The sequence below is a fragment of the Nylanderia fulva genome, unplaced genomic scaffold (genome assembly GCF_048542155.1).
Source record: "Nylanderia fulva isolate GAGA-0341 unplaced genomic scaffold, ASM4854215v1 Scaffold11, whole genome shotgun sequence".
NCBI lineage: Eukaryota > Metazoa > Arthropoda > Insecta > Hymenoptera > Formicidae > Nylanderia > Nylanderia fulva.
In genome coordinates, this window is record NW_028189302.1 from 4,441,004 (window position 1) to 4,467,103 (window position 26,100).

The 26,100-nt window shown below is 43.0% G+C and overlaps 1 protein-coding gene across 2 annotated transcripts; it reads right to left on the bottom strand.

Moving 5' to 3' along the window:
• Nucleotides 1–347: 347 nt before the first annotated feature.
• Nucleotides 348–25,628, bottom strand: LOC114936803 (protein groucho-like). Of its 2 annotated transcripts, XM_029310111.2 has the most exons (13): nt 22,026–25,628; nt 21,084–21,095; nt 14,598–14,695; nt 13,919–13,982; nt 12,170–12,214; nt 10,898–11,020; nt 9,023–9,308; nt 7,631–7,656; nt 4,450–4,593; nt 3,503–4,101; nt 2,792–3,064; nt 2,093–2,696; nt 348–1,395 (listed from the first exon to the last, which is right to left on the bottom strand). In XM_029310111.2, the coding sequence occupies exons 1-13, from the start codon at nt 22,152–22,154 to the stop codon at nt 1,288–1,290; spliced, it is 2,511 nt and encodes an 836-aa protein (XP_029165944.2). In that variant the 5' UTR covers nt 22,155–25,628; the 3' UTR covers nt 348–1,287. The 2 variants fall into 2 exon arrangements, with proteins under 2 accessions (XP_029165944.2, XP_085342772.1); XM_085486646.1 differs by lacking the exon at nt 21,084–21,095.
• Between the last annotated feature and the right edge of the window lie 472 nt (nt 25,629–26,100).

Consider the following 26,100-nt stretch of genomic DNA (forward strand, 5'->3'; position numbering starts at 1 on the left):
ACTAAATATTGTTGATGTCTCTTTTTTGCGCTAACAACGTTCACGTGGATAGAGTAACGAGTGGTCCTTGTTTTTTATTTCCACCGACACCTGGCTGCTGTGTGCGCAGCCCCGATTTTTATCGGCGTGCCAACCACTAATCATTCTGTTTTTAACGATACAACGGGAGCCATCTCGCTGTTTCGAACCTCTTTCCCTTATTACTAAATTTTCACGTTTCCCCGTACAATTTCGTCAAATTATTCTGCGTTGAAAGAAAATGCAAAGAGGAGCATAATTTTTCAAGGAATCTTGCAAAAGATATATCGTAGGATTTGGATGAATTATTATAGTAAACAAAAGACTGGTTTTTGTCTTAATTATACGTCATTTATTGAAATGGAGTTTTGCGCTTCAACTTTTGCAAATTCTTTAATCTTTATATATTTACAATCTTCATATTTGCCATCTCTTAAGAGTAGTAGAAAAATATTGTGATTTAATTAAGACAATGTTATTTACAAATATGTACAGATAAGAAGGACAAGAATAATCACATTCAAAGAGCGATCATACGCGCCGAGCGAAATGGATTCCAATTTGAAATAGATTTCAATCTGTATGTAAATTAATCAAGTAGAATCTATAAATAACGATGTCGAACGTTAATTCGCGAGATTTGAGTGACGCATTTAAACCTTGCAACTTTTAAGAGCACTCAATTCAGTATTACATATATACATATTATATATATATATATACAGTATTTATATTATATATGTATATAAATTTTGTATTATATACATGTATAATTCTTTTCAGTGTTATATATACATATATATCTATTTATTTATTTGAAAAAGTGAACCATATAACACACTAAAAATATCAATTATTTCAAACTTCTCTTCTTGTAACAAATAAATTTTTATGAATTGTAAAATGCAAAGTTGTTTTTTAATCATATTTGCGGGGGGAAAATATATATATTTATATATATAAAAAAATATATAATATATATATAATCTAAAAAATAATAAATATATATATTGTACATGTATAATCCAAAAATCTAACGTTCCTCTTTAAGTACGTTTCAAATTATTATTCTGTCAAAAATGTGCGATTGTTAAAATTTTTGAAAAAATCTATCGAATCTATCGTTTTCGTTTGGCGCGACTCTGATCTCACTTTTCTGTCAACGAGCGATAACAACGTCAATGAAAAGAACAATAACATCGTTCCGTATGTTTCGTGAGAGCTCTCGTACGAGCGACTTTATTTCCAAGGGACAAAGTTGATAACGCCTCAGTATATGACCTCGTAGACAGTGGCCTTCTTGTCGCCAGAACCAGTGACGATGTACTTGTCGTCCGTCGATACGTCGCAACTGAGTACCGATGAGGATTCCTTCGACTGTAAATATAATCGACAAATACGTCGTCGAGTGAGCGCGATAACAGTTACACATCGCATAAAGAAAGAAGAAAAAGAGGCGCAAGAGCGAGAGAAAAGATTCACGAAAAAGATAGGACGTTATAAAAGTTGGAGAGCGTCGAGGCTCGTTTGCTCGTTTTACGAAACGTATCAAAAACGTAAACATATTTACGAGCGCAGATATCTATTATTATTCCGACGCTTCGAATTCCACTCGATAACGCGCGAAATCGCGACGCGTAGCGCGCGATTATTCATAAGCTTTATAAATCAGGCCTTTTTTTTGCTTATCGAGTCACGACTCGATGGCTCGTTTATATCGCGTAATTATATAGCTCCTTAATGAGCCGTTTCGCGATCGTCTCCCGACGCCTGTCTCGCCGTCTTGTCTCGCGCGTAACGTCGTACTTATTCCCCGCGTGAAAGGTGCGAAGGCAATTTATGTAATTTACACGCCGAGCTTGTAACGAGCGCCCAGATGATTTCGAAATTTAAATGCGAAATAACATTCGTCTCTTTCTGTAATTTGAGTATTTTTTAAATTAATATTCTTCGCGATTCTCGAGATCAATGAAAAATATTTAATTCTTGCGAAAAGATTATTTTTCAACGCGTCTCTCGTTAATCGGACGATGAGAAGCGACAGAGGAAAGATTAATTAGTCGGTAATACCCACCTGGAATATTGATGCGCCGTAAGGAGTACGCCAGGCATTCAGTAAATTGTCCTTTCCAGTAGAGACGAACCATTTACCACAGGAGGCGAATCTCAAGGACAATACGCAGGAATCGTGCAGATGCAATTGATACTTGTCCGGTTTCGTGGCGTGTAACACTTCGACGTGCGAGTTCTCCATCCCGACTGCCAACCACTCGCCGGTGGGACAATAGCCGAGGGAGAATATCTGCGACGAAAAGTCGTGTTGCTGAAGTTGTCTGCCTTCGCGGAGGTCCCAGGAGCGCACGGTATTGTCGAGACCCCCCGTCCAAAGTTTCAAACCGTCGGCGGAAATATCTATGCATGAGGCGCCGTCCGTGTGGCCCTGGAATTGTCTGAGCAGCACTTGATTATGTAGGTCCCACACTGCGATGTTTCCGTCGCTGCAGCAGCTGAAGCACACCTTGGAGTCGGGCGAGATCGCCAAGGCGTAACAGGCCGGTGCTGAGGAAGTTAATTCAGCCTTGATCCTCGGTGTCGGGCTGGCCAGGTCCCAAATGCTCAGCTGACTCGCTTCACCGCCGACTATTAACGTCCTTCCGTCCGGAAGCAGCTTCACCGACCTGTATTGGAGACGCGCGCGGAGCGACAAGACCATTTCTTTAATATTACGTCGTCGATTGAAAATAAAATGCTCATTCATCCCCTTTATACCAACCTGATGTAGTTTTCGCGCTGCAGACAATCGAGCTGCGAGACTGGTTTCACGTTGCTCAGACTCGTCTGGGCGATGTCCCAGACTTTGACGCAACCCTTACCGCCGGTGTAAACGTACTTGGTCGGGTTCGAGATCGTTACCGCGCAGACTACTTCGCCGTGATTGAGAGTATTAATTTGACGCGCGTGGCGCGGTATGCCTGGACCGATGAGAGCATCCTGCGGGAAAGGCGACGGTTGCATCTGACCGTCGAGGATATGGTAGCTATACGCGCTGCGAAATAATTCCGCCTCGTGACAATCACAGTTCAATCTCTTCCCATCTTTGCCTATGTTACCATTATCGGCGCAACTTTTCCTCATTTTTCATTTAGAAACGGTTCATCTTTTTACTCGCGCAATTGTAGAACAAACTGTTTCGGTTGGATGCACCGAGTGCATAGAAAGATTTATCACAAATTCCTAGTGACACTAGTAATTAAAAAAGGAAAATAATTAATAGCAAGAAGTATATTATTATTGTTGTTCAAAATATGAATAATGATAATAATTATTTTACTTTTTTAATTATACTTGTGTCATTGCAGATAAATTGTGTGTGTGCACTAGTGCAGTCAACCGAATTCGCTATCATTAAATACATGAAATCGATAAAAAGTCTCGAGTCAAGAAAGAGAAGCGTAGATTCTGCAAAAAGAACTCGGATACTCACGGTTTGCCACCAGGTATGCCGACAGATCCTACCGAAGCCCTTATAGCCGCGTGCGGATCGTACAGCTGTAACGTGGAAGGCGCTCTGGGTGTCGCGTAACCGTTGTAAGCCATGGCGTCGACATGCGGATGTTGACCGTGCACCGTCGACATGAGGGTATGGGGTGGCGGTGGTGGATAATGCAACGCACTTGGATAAGCGGTCGGTGGCGGCACGGCAGCGGATGTCACCGACGCAGCCTGCAGCAACTTGCTGGAGGTCGTCGGCGTCTTCACCCCGCCGATTACCGTCGCCGACCCCGACGTCGGCGTCATGGGCTTCGAGATCGGCGTCGACGGTTTGTCACGGTCCTCCATCTTCTTGGCAGACGGTGTGCTCGCGTTGCTGCTGGTGCCGCTTCTGGGCGAGTGCGGCGGCGCGATGATCGAGTCCCTCTTGGACGTTTGCACGCCGGTGGAGCCTATCGTCGGCGCCGTTATCGAGGACGCCTTGTCCAGGCCATTCTCTCGCGGCGACATCCTGCCGTTCGCGACTGGACTAGGCGGACCATCGCTTCCGTCGTCCACGATTAGATCCTGGTCACTCTTCTCGCCGTCGCTCTGCGCAGATAATCGCGTGTGTCATGCCTCCGGAGGCAGGAAAACTTTTTTTTTTTTTTTTTTTTTTTTTCGTATCACCCAACCATAATGAACCGTCGTTATAATTTTATCACAATTATCTCATAAGAAAATGCTCGACAAATTTCAAAAATTCTCTGAAAGAAATACTCGAGGACAATATTTTCTCTTTAACCGAACAATTTATTCGATAGATGTAAATCTTGCAGATTATAATTATTGTCTGTTTTATTTTCCAGGGAAGATTGACGAGGAAGCATCAACGACTGCATGGTATGGGGACCGACTTGTTACTACGAACAAGGTAATTTTTTCTTATCAAGCACTTACGTGTACGACCTCTTTTTCCTCCTTCTTCAGCTTCTTGATCGAGTGATCATGATGATTATGCGAATGTTGAGAATGATGAGTGTGAGTGGTTTCCTGCGGTGTGCGTGACCGGCTGTATTTGTCGCCGGGCGATATCGAGCCCCTCTATAAAAAAAAAAAAACGCGTATGGGTTAACGAAAACAATCTTATAACACGTTAAATCATATATATATATAGGTATAGTGATAAACGGTTCCGTCGCGAATTTACGATTAACCACGTAGAACAGCATCAAAATCGCGAAGTCGATTCCCCTCCGAGATATCCCATTACAACGTTCAATAGGGAGAAACCTCTTGCGAGATAGATGTTTGCGTTGGCGGATACATCGTCGTATACGCTAAACCGACATACGCGATACGGGACGGGAAGTATAGTGTCGGATACACGGGCCTCTCTCGCTCCTCCCTCCCCCTTCCGTTAATTCCGCGGATCTCGTTAATCTCGTTTAACAACAGACACCGCGCGGCAAGTACACAGGCTGGAACAACGATCAGCCACATATTCCCTGTGGCGCCGACGAACGTGACAAAACCGTAATTACCCGCGTCGACGCGGGTTATTATCAATCGTCACGCGAACGCTCGCGATAATCGATTTCGACTTTACCAGCTACTATACCGCCCACCTCTCGATATCCACTCGTTGCGAACGTATTAAAATATAACTTTCATCGACGTTGCATCGGCGCCGATTTTTCACCTGTATATAACGCTTTTCAATGAAATATCAATTTAGCGAGCGGCGAAGCGTCGGAATACGCGCATATATACGATAAAATCGCATCTCTGTCCGGTGTTGTTATGCGAAATTTATTTATTTATTTATTAAGCGCGCCCCGGAAAAAAATTCCGTCGAGCTCGATGGTACGCATGTTCTCTCTGTGTTATATATTTATCAAAGATAAATATACGTAGAAATGAATGAGTTACATGACACAAATAGCACTCGCAAATGAACGTAAGAACGAAAAGAAAAAAAAAACGTGCTCGGAGAGAGAGAGAGCAAGTTTATTCGGCGACTACAATATATATATATAAACGACAATGTCTATATTTACGAGTTAGGATAATTATAGGCGAGCGCATAGAGATGTATAGCATAGCGCCCATCGAGAATCAAGTGTGTACAAATCCAGTAGTGCGCCAGAGAATTTGCATAGCGTATCTTCTAATATTAGCGCGCGTTTCGGCAATAAATTCCCTCGAAATTTCTCAGCCCGGTCTCGTCGGTCAATTCATAATGGAACGTAATGGAATTCGGGACGACACGAGAAGCGTGTAAACAGAGACGATAGTTAAAGGGAGGAAAACGCGAAAAGAGGTGCAACGTGCGAAGCAGCCCTTCCAAGTTTGCGAGAGAACTGATGATAATGATTATAGAGTGGGAGCATCTCGACGGGAAGGGACCGGAAGGGAAAGAAACCCGGGGTGAAGGAAAGAAGCCCCCAAGAAAGTAGTGTATAGTATACCTGGACATTGGCACCGAGGAGAGAAGAAAATAGAATGGCGAGAGGCGGAATGAGAGGGCGTCGATGGGCGTTTCGCGGTCCCGCGATGATTACAGGCTCGGGCACAAGCCCGTAATACAAGATATGCCCTTTCTTTTTTCCTTCCTATGTTATTCTTTCTCGAACCGGCGACACGACGAGACCCTAGCACGACTTTGAGACGTTAGACCCGCGATGTTCCCTCGAGGAGAAACGAAGGACGCGGCCGTATTTTAGAAAGCTTAGAACGTAATCTCCAGATTAATCGACAGTTCTGTCTTTACGTATGATACACATGGTTCGCAGGATTTTTTCCAGAAGGGGGCATAATTTTTTTTGTTTTTTTATTTCATTTTTTGGTCATTTTAATTTTTTTATATTAAATGTGCAAATAAATTCCAGGGTTTTTCAAAAGGAGAGCAAATCTTATCCGCATCCTCGCTACGTTTGTTACGACGATCAATTATAAGTAGGAAGAAATGATATAAGCGAAAGAATTAATTTATTTCAACGATCGCGATTAAAGGAAGAGATAGGAGTTAATACTCCCAATGATGCAAATAACTCGGTGCGGAAAAATGACATGCACCGCGCCGTCCTTTGCCTCCTATATTTTCGCCACTTTACACGCCTCTTCTCGCGCCCATGGGCGCGTTAAAAGTATAAATTGCAATATGCAGCACGCACTCGTGTGCGAGTAGGGTACGTTGAAGCGGCGCTCGTTGCACTCTTGACGCGCGCGCGAGTCAAGTTACACACGCGTAATGTGCGTGTAATACACGAGGCCGCAATAAGTGCCACTCGGTCGAGTGCATTGTACATTGTAGAAACCATATGCGTTTCACATATAATCATATATATATATATATATATATATATATATGTACATCGTATAACAAAATATATTACTTTCACAAAGCGCATTAGTCATTGTGTAAATGTCAATTTTTAGAGATCCCAAAATTTTGTAACGCTGTCTTTGTTCTCTCTATCGGTTATCGAGTGTTTATTCCGTAGCATTTATCTATCCATAGATAAGCGCATAGATGAAGATATATATTTATATTATAGTTATGAAATAATATTATAATTACTTTAATTTCATTATCTGGGAATTATATATCTATTCAACAATTTCCTAAATATAATACATAATCGAGTTTCTTAAATTAAAATTATTTAATTTTAATTAGAAAAATTATTTAATTTTAATTTGCACAAAATTCAATAAATATGTTTTTTGTTCGACAATGCACGTATTGTGCCTTTGTAAAATAAATTTTATTCTGAATATATTATAGAGATATGTTAAGAAAATAGGTCTTTCAATTTTCTAAAGGCTATACCAAAATATTCACAAAAACTTGCTGCATTTTATGAAAGTAATATAGTTTATTATACGAAATATATGTACATATATATTATATATAATAATATGTACATATATAGATATATATAAAACGCTTATGTATATAAGCATATCTATTGAACATTGAAATATAAACGTAAGTAAAGCTAACTACATGATTATTTATGCTGCTAAAATAAGAATCGTTCGCATGCATTTGTAATCTCATTGTAATTCATAATGTTTCCACGGTGCAAGTTAAATAGTTCACATTGTGATAAAATGAAAAAAATATGTTACTCACGTGTCTCTCCTCCGTCGAGCTTAGACCTGAAAGGAAAAAAATGCGCATTCAGTATAATGTTTGTTACAAATTTAATTAATTTATCTAAACAGATTTCTACATAAATATCATACGTAGATTAGAATCTTCCTCTGCTATTTTCTCTGCTTTTTTTCGGAATATATTTAAATATTTCAATGGAAAAAAAGCCTAGACTTCAGTTATTATACATATATAAATACATGTCTAAAAGCGATAAGATACGAAGATTGCGCGGGAATATTATGAACGATCGAATATCAAGTATCGCGCATCGATAAAATGTTAATAACGAGTCGCATCGTAAAACGCCGGTCAGTAGCCATCCAAAGGGGAGAGAGGAGGGAAGTGCCCATATAAATGATCTTCATGCATATTTATGCGCGCTTTTCGCTGAAAACCGCCGTTAGCGCGTCCGCTAACAGGGTGACGCAAACACGCCCGCTCTGCCGAAAGCGGATACCCGTAATAAAGCGCTTTGAACATTTCCCGGCTAGAAAAAGGGAGAGAGGTCGTCGAGAATCGGCTATTTTTTTCCTTTATCCCTTCGTTGATCTTCGCGACTCTATAACGATCGATAGACAATTCGCTCTCGTGTATACGTTAAATCCTAGACCTTTGTCAAAATCATTTCGCTACCAGTTGTATATCGGTATCTCGCGTATATATGTATAAACTTTTTACTCTTGAAAAAAAATGGTTGCGCTAAAAAAGACCTTTGCATAGGCATATCAAATACCGTTGCATAACGGAAATTTACATAGTACCGATATATACATAAATTTGTAGTGTGCTCATGATATATATACATATTTCACAAAGTAATCTAGGAGAATAAAATACGCGGTATTTTTTCAGTTTTTCGTAAAACAATTAGAAATAAAAGTTCAGAATTTTCCGATTGCACTCCGGTGCATATAACGATGCACAATTACAACGCGGCCGCGCAGATAGATATCGGAGATATATACAGGGTATCTGACATAAGGTGTCACACTGAAAATATGCAAGTAGATCTTGTTATTTGGAGATCTTTTTTTTTCAGCAAAAATATTGAGGCATCAATAATTTTCGAGTTATAAGCGATTGAAAATAAAGAGCTTTTCGCAAACTAACAACCTTGTGGGAATATAAAATATTAACAAAACCGCCAATTAAATTTGGGTAGAGTTTACTTTAAAAAAATTTTAATTTAAGATTTAATTATAAAAATACATGATGGCAAAAATTGCGAGAACATGCAAAAAATGAGGCATTTTTGCTTAGGAAAAATCAATCTCCAAATAACGAGATATCTATTTGCATATTTTCGGTGTGCCACTTCATGTCAGACACCCTATAGATATGACTAGATGTATACGTGTGGAGACTCACCACCGTTGCTCTTGAGATCGTCCGGCTGACCGCGATGGATATCCGGCTTGCCGAGCATCGACAGGGAATGCGCGGCGGCGGTCGCGTTCGGGGTCGCGGTAGCCCCGGGCGTCAGGCTGATGCCGAGCAAAGCCGCGGACGCGGAAGTCGGCACCGGAAGGCCGGCAGCTGGCCCCAATCCGGGAAGTCCGGGTAGACCCGGGTGAGCGGCTATCGCCGCCGCCGATGGTATTTGCTGAGGATGCATTTGCTGAAGAAGCCGCGGTAGGTCTTGCTGCCTCTGTTGCTGTAACCGCGAAAGCAAAATAGTATGTGTTCGTAAATCGGTCTTGTGTATATATATATATTTGTGTGCTTTTGTTGCACGTTAAGGGTTCGCCAGAAAAGGCACAGCGTTAACACAGTGCCAGATACAATGTGCTATTCAAGTTTTTCGAAAGAAAATGAAGAGGGAAGTCTGAATGTTCAAAGTATAATAAATACCGCTACATTTATTTTCGCGCAAAAAAATATGCGGATAATATTTTTAAAAAAATACTCTGTTCCATACAACAAAGGAAAAACTTGCGCGTTATCTCTGCGATCGCAACATTGAAAAATCACGCGACTCTCGCGGACGCGATCCATGTCGAAAATCGCGGCGTTCGTTCCCGGCGCGTGAAACGAAACGTAATAGTCCCAAACGAGGTTTAACGCGCCGTGAATAATACGCGCAACGTGTGGCGATGGCGGAAAAAGGGGGGTGGACGGGGGAGAGAGAGGATCGGAATTCCACCACCATCATCGCGTTTTGCCTCGGGGTGAAGAGCCGGGGATGGAAGATGAAAGAGGGATGGAGGGAAATGAGGGGGATGGAGGGCTATACGTTCCTCTCCGAGCGCGGTGTTATTAAACGAAATATTGATTCAACCTCTGTTTACCGAATAATACATATTCATGAGGGTTAGCGCTTCTGTCTATTTGCCTTCATCGTCCTTTCGGTCGGCGCCGCACCCTTTCCCACCGCGTTTTGTGTACCCCACCACGCCGTCCCCGGGACTTTCCCCGTCGTACGAATCCCTTCGCCACGAACCCCTCTCGACAGCCCGTAACACACTAGCACGCTAATTATATTTCACGTAACAGCGACGCGCGTCGCGTAATGACAGATCGGCGAGATTGCGGTTTGCGATGACCTTGTCCGAGCAATTTTTTTTTTTTTTTTTTTTGCACTTTCACTGTCATCAAAGATGTCTCGATTAAGTGTGTATACCTATATATCCGTAAAATCGCGATAAGACAAAAATATTTTTGCTTCGCTAAAAATATATGGACGAAAACATATACCTATAAAATACGATACGTTAATGTATAAAAATGTAACGACCCGGTATTGGAATTTTTAAATAAACATTTTTGTCGATGTCAAGAGAGGAAAGCGTATAGTTGTTAAGCTCATGGCTCGATGAAAATTTTGGTTGTATGTACATTAATTCGTTTGCACGATGCGCTTCGAGCTTAAACGTCAGTTTTTTTTTTTTTTTTTTCAACGCGCACGTTTTTTGTTTTGACGATGGCAACGAGGCCACGAGGTTGAGAAATTATTCGAATCATGCGCGCGAGAATCAACCTGGAACTCAATTATACGCGACACGTCTACCGAATACCAATCTCGCGTTTCGATCTCGTGCGCAATTGCGCTTATCATCGTGGAATACATAGTCGCACTACAAAATGAGGAGAAAAAAATTCAGCACTGAAAATCGCGAAAAATATATAAACGTTAGGAAATAATGAAGGAATACGCGGCAAATCTTTGCGCTAGAAAATAAAAAAAAACGGGTAGTCTGTTTGCATATTAGGTCGTCCTTGTTACAGTCACTCATATGTACTTACTATGTCGGCCATCGTAATCTGCTTAGACCTTTCAACAGCAGTGGCGACCTGCTGCTGATGGTCTTGCGACAAATAAGGCAGAATTTGCCCGATGAGAGTGCTCAGTCTCTTCACTATCTCCATCTGGAAAAGCAAAACACACATTTTCATGCATAACATGAAAAAGCAAAACACACATTTTCATGCATAAAAGTACAATAAAATATTTAATAAAATTGGTTGTAGCATATTAAAATATGATCAAGTACCTATGACATTTTTTAAATACACCTGTTATACATATATCGCAATAATAATCCGACAATGTAATATTTGTTACAAAGCACATTCAGGACAAATAAAAATCAAGACTCGTGAGAAATATCTTTGGCGTATCGCGAACGCGTTGAGCCGTCTCGACAAACGGATTCGAATTCTCGGAAACGAGGTGGAATGTTAGTAGACATCGCGCGCGAGTAATAGTCCGGGTCCAGCCTCAGCATCCCCGCATATATCCCGAAGAGACTCGGTCTCGGGTGAGTAATGAAAGCGCGAGTCAGGCGAGGACGACGATGACCGTCTAACGCCTCGTCGTCTTAAACGCGCGAGTAACGAGCGAGGCCTGGCTACATATTTCTCTGACCGGGGGCCGATTTGCTGTCAACGAGAAACGCGTTCCCTCTTCCTCTATTTTCGTCGCGTTCGCGCGTCATCGTTTTCAGACCGATGATGCGTGCGTGCATTCCGAGAATAAAGTACTCGACGCGAAGCATATAAGATGCGGGAATAATGAGACGCATTTACGAAGCCGAGCCCTTCAATCCATGCACCCGACAATTCGACAGCTCGTTGTGAGAATATAGGCGTATAAAGAGATACCCTCGCGGATCTTTGAACCTGAGACGATAGCTTTCGCCAGTCATCGCGTAATAGACAAATAGATAGGTTCATTCTATTCTATGTAGAAAAAATCTAAATGTACAGGAAAAACATTTAGAAATTTATTGCTAGTAAAAAACGTAAATAAAACGTAATGTAATAATAGAATGCAATCAAAGAATAGAATTGAAAAAATTACGATGCATGATAAAAGAATGATGCGTGAATATATTAATATTTAGAAAAATATAGAGGTGCATTTATAATCTATAATTTGAATGACAAGAGTATGTCTAATATATTGAATCTCACAAAAATAGAGAAAATAACAAAAACATTCATAATCACGTGTTTAGAAGAGTGCATGCAATAAATAAGCAGTATCGAAAGAAAAATGAAATTTTGTACACTCACTTGTTTTTGTATCTCGAAATTCAAGCCGTACGACATCTCGTAATACTGCAACAGAAAAATATCTCGTGATACATTTCGATAATTAATCAGGATGCATCAATGTGCAATTTGCAATATTTTCTATCGGAGATGGGGATAATTTTTCCGAGCAGGACGACGATATTCCATCGCCGAGAGATGTTCCACGAATGGTCCAGCGAACGAGTCGGTTTCAATCATGCGCGGTATTAATTATCGTCGATCGCGATAATGCACTCGAGTCTACCGGCCGAGTGTACTTGAGAGGCCGGTTGCAGTTGCAGTTGCAGTTGCAAAGAGGAAGAGCGAGAGAGGTATGTAGGAAGAAAGAGAGAAAACGGGAGCCCGTGAATAATACACGAGACGAGGAGATGAACGCATGTAAACGCGCATTGGCCGGGGTTACAGGTTCTTAATTTTACGAGCCATTAGCCCGGTAATTACAGGAGCGAATTAATTGCGCCGTAAGTAAGTTATTTCATCCGGGAGATAGACGCGAAGAGGGAAGAGGGTGGATGCTGGAGTATCCGGGAGATGAAGTGCACGTTAACGGAGCTTGTTGATATCGGTGCATCGGTCAATAGTGTACACTCTTTCCCCACTGCGGCAACATCTAGCGTTCGTTACGAGACGGGCGATGCAACGACGTTCTTAACGTGTCCTTAACGCGGCATCCTCGGATCGGAGAGAAGAGGAAAAAGCAGTATCAAATGGACTAAGCGGAGATTAATTGCGTTGAAATTGCCGGCCCGCGCCTCCACGCCGATTAGGTCGACGAGAAAACGCGGCGGCGAATAAAAACGATAACGATGAGTCTCTCTCTCTCTCCTCTCTCTTTCTCTTTTTGACGGACGTAAATTTGCGCGCTTCGATTTAATTATCGCGTCGCTCGATAAAAGGCTAACACAACGTTGTATATTTGCGAATATATACATACGCGATTTCGAAATTGCCGGCAATTTGTACATATAAGTGCATCAGCTGGAAAGAGGACGCGCGTTTGTAACTTTCGACATTAATTTTTTAATTTTCGACATTATCTTTAATTGCGCTCGCAATTTTTTTTCTCCTCGGTCGCGAAAAGGAAGCAGAGATGAGTGTTGGTGGGAAAAACCGAGGGAGAGAACACACGATATATTTTTCTCTCTCGCGGGACTTGAAAGTCCATAAATAACCGGTTGTTTTTTTGCTCGTCGTGTCGTATACGAGAGCTTGATGGTGGACCGATCACGAAGAGGAGGAGAAGGAGGACGAGGGGGTGGAGATGCTCGAATATTAACGAGCCGTAGACCGCTGTCGCGACCTAACAGCGTATTACTTCGTCATTAAACGTGCGAGACAGCTGCGCGCACGTTGTAGCCTAATTCGATGAGAGCCACTGGCTCTTAGAGTCATTAGCTATGCACAGTAGGTGCGCGCAAACGTGTATATATATATATATATATATTGTGTGTGTGTGTGTGTATTAGTATATCCGACTACGCTGCGCGCGGCGTAACGAGCTAATGTAAAGCTCGGTCCCGGTCCTCGGTTAGAGGATGCAATTAATGCTAAGAAGCCGAGGCGGTTTAGCGGTCGAGCGAGCATGATTATTCTGGATATGGAAGACGGGAGAGGAACGGAGAGAGAGAGAGAGAGAGGTAGAGAGGGAAACAAGGAGGCAGTCGAGGGAAACGTTACGACATCTAACCGACACGTCTAACTTTACGACATAGCAATGATCGTACTCACCATCACGTAGTGCCGCTGAATCTCGATCTTCTCGCTAGCCAGTTTGTCGCACTCCAGCTTCAGCCTGCGGACAGAAAGAGAGGGGGAAACGTGTCGTGAAATGCATGCGAAAACACGGTCGAGTTCGCTCGATGACATGCTCGAGTAAGCTCTCAGCGAGGGAGAAAGAAAGAGAGAATCCGGGAGTGAGAGAGAAAAACCGCGAATCGCGAAAACCGCGTTCCTCACGAATGGAATATGCTCCGCGTACGTGGCGTAAAAAAAAAAAAAAAAAAGAATAAAAGGAAGAACCGCATCTCCGCGTCGAGCAACGAGAAAAGTTTCGATCCGCGCTGCTGCTGCTGAAAAATGCAAGACCCGTCTTGCCGGTATTCGTGAAACTCGAAGCTTCGAGTTCGTATATTCGCGAGCTGCCATTACGTATCCGGCGTACAACTACATTGTATAGGATGGCGTGCAGCTGCGCTTGTTCCCAGACTTTTTTTCTCCTCTCTCTCTCTCTCTCTCTCTCTTTGGTTACATCCTTACGCGTACTTCCGCGATTCGAAAATAGAAGGAAAACAAGGATGAACTCTGCGCGCGCAAACAGGAAAGTGTCGTGTTCGCGATAGCTTTTTTTCTTCGAGCGACGACGTATACAATCCCGTTTAAGATATAAGAACGTCCTTAATGTACTCACTGATGATACTGCGCCTGCAGGTAGTTGAATTCCTCCTTGATCCTCTCGCAGGATTCGGGCACCGTGAACTTGAACGGCTGACTAGGCTGCGGCGGACCCTGATGAAGAAGCAGACAATCTCGCGTTAGTCGGATTATATATTTATATATATGTACATATACACAGACATATCGATCGCGTCCCAGAAACGCAAGCGAATCGATTCTCGCGCGCGCGGTGGTCAACTCTCGAGATCTACGTCCTCCCGTCCCGAATAATTAACTCCGTATACAGCTGTTCGACCGCGAAAGGGCAGGGGTGCGAGCGAAAGTGATACGAGGTCCACGATAGATTGAAAGGGGGAGACGAGGGTGGCTATGCTGGTGTAGATGTAGACGCACACGTATATGCATACGCATACAACTGTGCACGATTGCACGAGGCCAGGGTCCGTTCGGCTGCGATCTCTCAACCCATATGAGCTGCAACACAGCGGCTCTTTCTCTCTCTCTCTCATCACGTGCGCGCACGCGGAGAGGGAGCAAGTGTTAATTACATGTTTGCGGTGTCCGCGAGGATTACACGCTACAACCGAAACTATGAGCCTGCGCTTCGTGTATGAATATATACGCGCTCGTGTGGGTGTGCGTATACGAGGATAAATATATATGTATATGGTTAACGACCGTATCTCTTCGTACATGTGCGAACATCCGCGTCCTTCGGCGAATCCGTAAATTACATCACGGCGCGCAACGACGTGATATTTGTTTACACGACATCACGCGGGGGTTAACATCGTACGACTTCTCCGATCCGAGTTAATGACATACGTTGAACTTAGCATAATGAATGAATACTTGATTCCGAAACCTACGGCGCGTCGCTATACATACTCCTCGGGAGGAGAAAAGGGGTCAAAGTCGCTCGACCTTTCCGAGGTACATAGATAGAGGCGTACACGCAGCGTTTTCGAAGCTTGTACAGACCAAAGTATTGTAACTCCTCGCTAAATTCTCGAAACCGAGAGTGCACGGAGAAGGCGCGGAGAACAATAAAACAGACGCGAGCGTGAGAAGAAAGGAGGATATATATACATATAGGTAAAGATGAAGGTAGAGAGGAAACGGATAGTCGGATGGAGGTCGCGGCGAGAGAGGAAGAGAGGAATTGCGGACAGGAGAAAGGGAGGGTGCGGGCGGCCAAAGGTGGCCACGACGAGGGAAGTTGCGGTTTTCGCGGTCGCCGTGGTTGCGGCTTAGGCAAATTGAGATAGTTCGCAAACCACCGACCAGCTGACCCGACCGTCACGCCAGGATGCGCCAGCAGGATGGCATGGCACATGCCGCCGTGCCATGCGCGTCGTCCTTCTCTCTCTCTCTCTCTCTTTTACACGCATACTCGCTTGTAAAGATTTCGCGAGAATCTCCCGTAACATTCGATCGCGTTCGTAAACCTTGTCGACGATTCCCGAGAACGAGAATGGAACCGTTATAGCGCGGCAATAGCTGATCGAGCACCACTGGCTTGGCGGGCAAACAGCACTGTATCGTATTTGTGTGCTTAGCCCGGCAAATGTTAGCCAGCATATCGCTTATGGTGCTTGTTGAGCGAGGGTGATGGTCGATAGTTTCCGCAGCGGCGGGAAGGGTAAAGAGAGAGAGAGAGAGAGAGCCAGGGGCCCTCTCGTAGCGGTAAAGGTACTTCGGCGTCGCGTTCGCATCAGGTTAGCGCCGATCCGACGACGTGGACGCGAACGAACGAACGAACGAGCGAGCGAGCGAGCCAGCACGAACGCATACATCGTGTTTGTCCATCCGTCCATATAGGGCTGTTTGTCCTTGCTCTCGCTGTTTGAAGAACGTCGGGATCCCGGTCTGTGCAAACTCCTCATTATTGTGAACAGTGCACACGGGATATATAAAGCGCGTGCGCGCGCTTCGTCCGGCCCGCCTGAACGTTAACACGTGTCAAGTCGCGCGTCACGTGTGCATACACGCGCGATTCTTTTTCTTTTCCTCTTTTTTCGTTTCTTTTTTTTTCCTTTTTTTTCGCGCAAGACGGAAGCAACCGGGGACAACCTCCGCTTACTTAGCGAAAAGTCACTAATTCTCGAGATTTTCTCGTACCTTTTATATATCGTCAAGTTTCTTTTTAATTACATATTTAAGATTAATAAAAGAAAAATTTTACATGGCTAAATTAATTTTCCTTTTTTTGGATTTCGCGTAAGACGGAAGCATCGGGGGACAACCTCTGCTTATAGCTGAAAAGTCGCTAATTCTCGAAATATCCTCGTTTATCGTCAAGTTTCTCTTTCTGCGAACCAGAAGTTTCTTTTAATTACATATTTAAATTTGATAAAAAAAAAGGGGACAAAAAATTGGACAAAAAAATGAAGTCGTATATGATCGTTTCACACGACTAAATTAACGACTGCAATTAACATCGGTTTAATATTGCATCATACCGCAGCGCGTGTGCCCAGACGTTTTATTTCGTCATCAGTCTAATTATGTTTACGAATCGTTACGCACACATATATAATCTAATGTCAATATTTTATAGTTAAAACACATTTGAGAAAAACTCTTTAGAGAGTGGTTTGAACAGTCGGGCGAGAGGAGAGAACGTTTAATATCTTCTTATCTGATGACTCTAGGTCTTAAATTGGAAGATGTCGTCAATTAAATCACGAGTCGAATTACGCGATCTCGATCGGGGAGGCGTTCTTCCAGATTGATTAGCGACGATTAATTAAATGGCTAAATGCGCTTTCGCAAGATCTCGACAATATTACGTCGTCTTCGACGATAGAAATCTTCCCGTACTCGACACATTCCTTCGCGCTGTTGTACTAATTAATAAACTAGATGATGAGAGAAAGAAAAATTGTATTATACATCCCGGCACGATAGGAGTTAGATAGCAAGGTAGCAAAAATAACGGGCATATAAAAGAGATGTATGATAAAAAAAAAGTTGACATAATATATATTGTAGAATGGAGAGGGAGATATAAAAGCAGGATTATTAAAACTCTGTCTCTTTTTTTTTAGCGTAGACAGACTCTTGCTAATTTTCTCTCTCAACAATTTTCGATTATATTCAGATCTTATGAGCTACTATTAAGCATTTTAAAACATTTAATTTTTTTTAATATTTAAAGAGATCTTTACATAATTGTGTATATGTGTGTGATATACCTGCATGATATTTTGTTGGAAGAGATAAAATATTCACCAACAATTCCTTTATTATTTTAATATCTGTCTTTGTATTCGCAGATCATAAAAATGATAATCTGCATTTTGTCCATTTGAATTAAGCTTTTTTCATCGAAAAAATTTTGTATCATCTTTTACTATATCGGGTCATGTGTCTGCACAAAATCATAAACGCCGGAGCTTCTTTGTGTTTAATAAAATGTCTTTAATTTATTTCATTGTAAATATTCGCTTTACTAACTAACTTGTACATTGATGCCAGCTGTATCAATTTCTTGATACTCTTTAGATTTGTATTTTTCGTAAAGCTAATTTCTATCTATTGTCATTTCGAAATACAAATCAACAAATAGAATTAATAATTTCGGTGAATAAAAATCTAAAGTCTAGTTAGAAATTTTATCTCTCATATTTCACGTGCTTTCATGGGGTTTCTCGATTAATCTCTATTTATCGCGTCATACACATATATAAAATACACATGTAATATTTAACATGGAATAATATACTCAACGTGTTCCGAATTGCTAAACAATTTCTTATCGATGAAAAAAAAATATTCTTGAAACTTCTACTATATCATCCGTTACTGTTTATATTTTGAACTCAGGAGTCAAACTTATTATAATCAAGTGTCAACTAAAATACACAACCAATGTTCGGCTATAAAATAATAAAATAGTAACACTTGTAGTATCTAATTGTGTCACGAATGTGTTGAGTCATAAACGATACCATCAAATCTTTATAAACTAACGAGATATAGGTGTGTATATATATACAGTCTGTCATCTTTTTGTCGCAAGGTGTACGTGCGAAAGTAAACAAACGCCTCGACACAAAGATCAATAAGATATATATATTTCTAAATACAAGACCTCGAAAGCCCTCGGGTCGATCTGGGCGATAGATCCAATTTCTAAGGGCCAGTCTGGTTTAAGGGGAACGCAAGAGAGTCGGTTTAAGGGACTCGGCGTTACAACAAGAATTCCATGTGTGTCTGTGTGTGCGTGTACACAAAAGGGGGAAGGTGGGGGACGCGAGAGAGGGGTATCTGTTGAAACTTTCCGCCTGGGGTTTCGTAATGATCGACGGGCCGGTTTGCCCGGAAATAATATTTGTACAGCTTGTACGTAAACAGCCCTGGCGGCCCTGCAGAGTGCCAATAACCACCGCCTGTGTCAACTCGGTCAAGCACCGGAACGTTGACGACGACGACGACGACGACGACGACGACGACGACGACGACGACGACGGCGATGCCAAGAGGGGACATCCAAAAGCGCCGAGTCTCGTTCGATATATCGAGTTTGACTGCGACGGGGCTGCTTAAGTAGCTGTCGTACGCGACTTTCGTTACCCGGTTATACCCTCTATTTTCGTCCCCCTTCGGATCACGAATTAATCGGGGATAATTAGTGAATTTGTCACTGTCATGTAAATACGTGACTCGATCCTTGGCGCGGATTACGCGTGGATATAGCGGTGACATTCTTCGAAAATTCGAGATTTAATTGAGCGCGTCCGCGTATAATAATAGATTGAAGTCGTACGGTGTGGGTCAAAGAAGCAAAAAGAAAAAAAGACGCATGTCTCGCGCCTCGTTTGCGGAAGTTGTCGTCGTTCGTCGCGTCTGAGATTCTCGTCGGACGAATGTTAACGAGAGAAAGAGAGACGGGAGAGAGCGAGGTGGCCAACTGTTTGCACGTGACGAGATTTATAATGCTCGCGCCAATTGCACGTAACACGCTTCGCTCATTCCGCAGTGTAATTCATCGCGGTGTAATTACCAATGCATATTGCGGTTCTGCGGAAGTGCGCGGCCCGCAAATTTCGTGGTGCTCTCGCGCGCCGCGATATCATTTCGCCATCTCTCTATCTCTCTTCTCGATTTCAATTTTGTTCCCGTCTCTTCCTTCTCGCGTCACGCCGGGAAATAATTACAACGGGAGATCGGTCCGTGTCGTCGTCGTCGTTGGCGGAACACTAATGAGATTATCACCGCACGCGCGCGTTTGTGAAAGCATTTAGTATACAAACAAAAATCACACACCGACGAACGATATGCAAATGGACACATGTAAATATATATATATATATATATTTTTTTTTTTAACATTTATAATTTATGTAAGAAAATATAAATAGACGTTATTTATTAATTGTTTAAATTGATCAATCCCGCATCTTCTCGAGATCCTCGTCTCACAATCAGCAAAGCTCGTCTTAACGCTTAACGTGTTACTTTCGACGGAGGAATTTTTATAAATGTTTAAGTGACATTTCTCGATGAAGGGGAAATCTGTTGCGGATATAGCGCGTTTTGGAAATCTTCCAGGGCGGTTCGTTATCTCTCGCCCGACAATAACAACGGGAGCAAATCCATTTTTACCCGACGTGGCTTTTTTTCCGTGTGTCTATTTTTCCCACTTTTCCGTTTGACTTTTTTTTCCATCCCGCGTTTGTCGGACGAGAAGGGGGTAATCGTTGTGCGCGCGATGGCATAGCTATACAGATATAACGTAATTGCGGATACCAGAGAGAGAGAGAGAGAGAGAGAGAGAGAGAGAATCGGGGGCGAGGAAGGGGGTGCTCTCACCCCCTCGATCCCTACCCCTTCCGCGATATATAGATTTATTTTCGTCGTTCGCGTACGAGCTTTTCCGCTTCGGCTCGCCGGGTGTTTACAGTCGAATGAAAATTTGCTCGGCAGCCAAATATTTTTCCGTCGTCGCTCGCCGCGTTTCCTCCTCCTCCTCCTCTTCCTTTTACACCCTCTCCTCACCCTCCCCATTGTACAATATAACGCGCGCGGGTCAATTTCATTCGGTGTACGTATTTATACACGAGTGCGCCCAGATATTTAGCGGGGACCTGTGCGTGCGTGCGTGACTATTAAGCATTAGTAGGAGGGATGTGTGGGGAATCGGGAGAGAAAAATAAATAATCGCCGGAAAGAATTTCTTGTGGGCCCCCCTCAAGTTCCGCCGCGCGCCAGCTTGGAAAACGTTAATTCGCCGCGGCTACTTTTTAATTATCTCGTTACTCGAGAGCGACGTTGACAGCGCGGAGAAGTAATAATGCGATTCATAGGCACGAGCGATGTGTATCTGGTAATAACTATGTATTGCGGCGGATAGATATCGGTCGATTAACTTCCACGTTAGCGCAATTTATATAGACGCAATTTATATGGACGCGAGACACAAGGAGAGTAAAAAACACAATTTTTCTTCGCGATTAATTATTGTAGATAAATAGGTAGATTAATTTCAACTCACCTCCAACTCAAACTTATTAAAAACACAGCAAAGTACATCGGAATGGATAGATATAAAAACATGAAACAAAAAAAAATTAAAAAATAAGCACAATATGATATACCACGCAGAGCAAATAAGCAAATAGTGTGGTAAGCAATATTTTTAACAGAGTTGCGATACAACCGTAAAATTTCATTTTCAAAGTATTCTTCCGGGAATTTACACTACGTGGAATTTGAGCCAAGAAGTAAAGCCGTTTACAAATAAATTACGGTATTTTGAAAGAATGCTTTCACTCCAAAAGGACAATAGGACAATAGTCGAATAACCATGACTGATCGATTCGTTCAGAGCTACCTAAAAAAGAATCTTAGAATTCTAATATTTATCACATGTTACAAAAAATATAAAAGCATAAAAAAACAAGATAACCTTCAGTAAATGCACTTTCTGCCCATCAATTTCAAATCAGTTTTCTCCTTACAAAATATTGAAACTCATGATGCAAGATGTTGTAACTTTTCAATGTTCAGTATTATGTACATGTAATTGGAAAGCTCTCGAATGAAAATTTTGTTCATAGTAAAAGGATGTGAATTAGAAAAACATTTTATTATTTCTTTCTTTCTTGAAATAAAGCTTACAATTAGTTTGTAAGAAATGCTTCAGCTCGAATAGTTGACTATTCAGGAGCCAAGAGTGTTCCGATATTTTTGTATAAAAAGGAAAAAGACGGATTGAAAATTGAAATCCCGCTTCCGTGTTCGAAGGAAAGTGTGCTTATGCTCCGGTAATCGAAACGAGAATACGTAAGGTAGTGTGCGTTTACTAAAAGAAAGGAGAGAGACCCTCGCGACTCTAAACGCGTTTTGAAGCTTCTCCTTCAGGAGACACGGCTTTGTTCCTCCTTGCGCGACAATATTCATAAAAAATAGGCAAAAGAATGTGGATTTTACGTACCGGATGTCTAGCTGCTGCGACGGCTACCGCCGCTGCGTTGATGCCGGCGGTAGGGTACATGTTACTCCAAAGTTTTACGTCACTACCGCAACTCGTCGAGAAACCAAGAGGCGACGCTCTCACCGTCATTCATCACAGTCGTGCGAGACAGGAGGAAAAAATTGGCGAGGCACCGGCACCCACTTTGACGCACGTTTTTCACCCTGAAGAAATTTTATATTCACCAGCAACGAAGTACAACCGCACCGTAACACGTTGCGAACGTTATCGCGAATACACGCCTCGTCACATATTACACAGCTGACAGCAAATGACAGTTCGCGCGAAACGATCCACACCCAACGGCGCGTGTGTGTCAACTGATGAACCGCCGCCGTCGTCGCTGCCAATCGCCAAGGAACGTTCGTCCCGCCACCTTCCGGACGCTAGGTGTCGCCCTGGGATATCCTCCACGTGCTTCATCAACGGAGCTGCCGTGAGGAGAAATAATCGCGGAAAGATGCTAGATCTCTCGCGGAGATGATGATTGAACGTTAAAGCAAATTTCGATCATCCGCTGGTTTTAATTCAGGGGGTTGAGAAATATGAAGGATAAAACGAAGGAAAATGTGTGTCGAAGAGAGAGAGAGAAAGAGAGAGAGAGAGAGAGAGCCAATGATTTATGAATCACGATAATGCGCTCAAGAATCTTTTAGCTCGTAATCAAACAACTTGAAAGAAGAATTTCTCTTCAGTAATCGGGGAAAAAATTCAAGGATGCGTTTGAAAGAAAAATATGCTAAAAGGAAACAATTCAGGGCTCCAGGACCGCGGAGCTCTAGCCTGAAATAAGGAAAAAGATGTCATTATCCTCACACTTACCGTAAACATGTTGTAACTGTCAAGACGAAACAAAAAGTTTCCACGGTCAATAATGGTCAGCGGGAGGTTTCGAGAGTTTAGACCTGAGTTTAGACTTGATAATGTAAATTACACTAAAATACACCATGGAAGCAGTAATAATTTAGAGAAGGGAACAAAAATAGGGGACTGAAGAAAAATGTCAGTTAGATAAAAACTGAAAACATAGAATATTCGAAAAGGAACAAAATGTTTCAAAGTTCAAAGGAAAATTTAGAAATCTCGGATTCATATGTTATCTTGTTTCCTTAAATTCTACGAAAGGACTAAAATATCTCCTGGGATCTAAATTAAACTGCTATATTATCTGCATTTTGTCGATCGATCTATTAAGAGATTATAGTTTGCATATGATAGTCCATGGCACCAAAAATTTGTAGAACGAAACTTCAGTTAGAGTTAAGTAAATTTATGAAGAATTTATTAGTGATAAAAGAAAGTGTTAATGATTTACCGTGATATATTTTGAATATATGCACTATATTAACACCTGAAACACGGGGATGTTGCGTCAAAACGAGGCGTTTGACGGGCAATTAATAGCGTTCCTTTTCCACCTCGGGAATATTATCAGGACATTTCGCTCGACGCGAAGCTTCGTAAGAATCGTATGACTTAAAAAGATAACGCGTATGCGCGGAGAGCAACATAAGTGGCAGATAATGCTCGTATCTCGCTGACTCTCGAGAGCGGGTCCAGATCCCGCCTTCGCGCGCAAACTTACCAATCTTTATTTATTGTTGGCGTTATCTCGTAAAAGCATATTGCGCAACCTGCAACATGCGCAATATTAAGTATATTTTGTTTAACCGTATCGAGATCCAACGATATACTATTCCCAATGTGTACACACGTGCTTGAAACCATGGTTTAGTCTTTACTTATCCGGATTTATTTTTACAGGGATAAGACCGCGTCCCTCTTTCGTTCATCGATCTTATCGATTTTTTTTATCGGTCAATATTCACTTTCGGACTTTAATACCGATCACTCATATCGCTATCGTATCGAGACCTTTCCTCGTCATTCGTTGTACAAGTATCGCATTGCTTTCGAAAATTATATCGCGAATTAGCTGCATCATTATCATCTGTGATAAGACACAGACAGAAGGAGGGAGAGAAAAAAATTCCTGACTATGTAAATAAGAGAACAATCGATCCTTTTTCTTAAATCAGCTGTTACCCGAAACTGTCCAGTGTCCAAATAAAATTTGATATATTTTACACAACACGTATGTGTAATAAAAATATTTTACAAAGGGTTGCAAGCCGCCCTCCCTCTCTCTCTCTCGTGTGCAAATTCAGTTCTGATGATGATGCGCGGAGCATTCGTTGCGGAAAATATTTCGAGCTGAAAAACTTTGTCGACGAACCGGATACGAACGCGGCCGCCCGGTTGACTCGTCGAAAAACGTGTTAATTGGCATTATTCTTTGCCGAGCGTGTTCGTAACGATCGCCGATTGGCTCGGTCGTAAATCGGCCGGACGATACACGAGATGTAAACTCGTTCTCCACGCATATTTCCGGTTTATCGTTTTTCGAACGAGTTCCCGTTTCCGAAATCACTTTCCCCACTCGAGTAGCATTCGAGATTCGTGCGAGCTTTCGCCGATCGATCGAGCTTTCTTGCTTCCGTCTCTCGAGGATCTATTATTTCTAAATTCTCGGTCAATTTTTTATTTCTGGAAATATAAGAGTCACCGATTTTTCGAATCGTTTCATCGGGGATGCTGCGTCGAAATAAATAAGAGTCGCGAGTTCCGGATGCGACATTAGAAAAAAAAATGATGGAAGCATGCACTCGTGTGAAACAGGAGAGAGGGAAAGAGAGAAGAAATTGCGTTATGTTCGGCGTGTGTGAAAAGCTCTCGAGTTCTCTCTCCCTCGCGAGCTTCGTCGACTCGATTCGACGGTGACAACAGACTCGGCAATGCGAACTCAGACTGGCGACGAAAAAAAAAGCTCCCTCGCGGAAAGCTCCGCTTCGAGCCATCTCTCTCGCTCTTTCTCCGCGCGTGATTACACGCGCGTATATACCATCGACGCTCGCGTGAAAAAAAAAAGGTTCGTAAGCATTTTTCTCGCTCTCGGGAGAGAGGGACGCGAACTCGTTATTAGCGGCAGAGCGCCGTTATACGTAAAAAAAACGTACGTGACTTATTTCGCGCCCCCTTGTACCGTGAACATTCGTCGCGGCAAAGTATATCGGGCGGCGGAAAAGCTCCCGGTGAGAAGAAGCGAGAGGGTGAAAACGTACGCGAGAGAAAAACACGACCGGTCGCCGCTTTTCATCCGTCAAATCCATCCGAGCGTCGGGCTGCGGAAAGAGCCCCCGGGTGTAGAGATCGAACCGAAGCTGGGGAACGAGAGCGAGACGATAAGGTGGTCGTCGTCGTCGTCGTCGTAGTCGTCGTTGTGGTGGAATGGAGGGTGGTATAGAGAGAGGAGAAGTAGCTCGGTGGTACGCGGCGCGAAATGCTCTTCGCTGATTTCCTTCTCTAAATATGGCCGCCTTCGTGTACGCTTTTTCCCTCTCTCTCTTCGTGTACCGATGCGACGTAACCGGCCCTGCTTGCCCGAGGTTCTACTTGATTGCCAAGGCGTCTTAACCTCGGCCTCGTAGCAGCGGCAACGGCAGCAGCGGCAGCGACAGCAGCAGCAGCAGCAGCAGCAGCAGGGACCGACGAGAGACGATGCTAGCAACGGCTCGAGTCCGCGCGGACTGCTAGCTAGAACCCAGGAGATGCGCCTATAAGAGTCGCGCTCGGCGCCTCCCGGCCAACCTGAGTGCATAAAAATACCTGGTGACGCCCTGGACCGAATAAAGAGGCGTCGTCGAGTGAGGAAAAAGGCCAATACGACCGGAAGAACGGCGCGTCCCGACCAATCCGGTTCCGCCGGCGGTGCCTTTGACAGCTGCTCGTCGAGTCCGCACGGATACTCGTATACTCTACCCTACCTTTATTATGCCTTTCTACGCGCTCTTCCCCGCGACGACCGCGGCGTGTACGTACGTGTGGACGTGGTATACGCGGTACGTGGTGTATGCGCGGTATACGCGGTCGAGGATATACTCTGATAGAGAGAAAGAGAGGAGTTACATTCCCCGTTGGTCTCTTCTGTTGCTCCGAAAGGGAGCTGCAACTAGAGAACGTCGTCGTCGTCTTCGTC

Bases quoted from the DNA above. Each gene is read 5' to 3' on its own strand.
- LOC114936803 (XM_029310111.2), bottom strand. From the start codon at position 22,154: ATGACGGTGAGAGCGTCGCCTCTTGGTTTCTCGACGAGTTGCGGTAGT. The intron at 13,983-14,597 runs GTGAGTACATTA...TTCTGTCCGCAG, and splicing joins CTGCAGGCGCAGTATCATCA to GCTGAAGCTGGAGTGCGACA. The intron at 12,215-13,918 runs GTGAGTACGATC...TTTCTGTTGCAG, and splicing joins TTCAGCGGCACTACGTGATG to TATTACGAGATGTCGTACGG.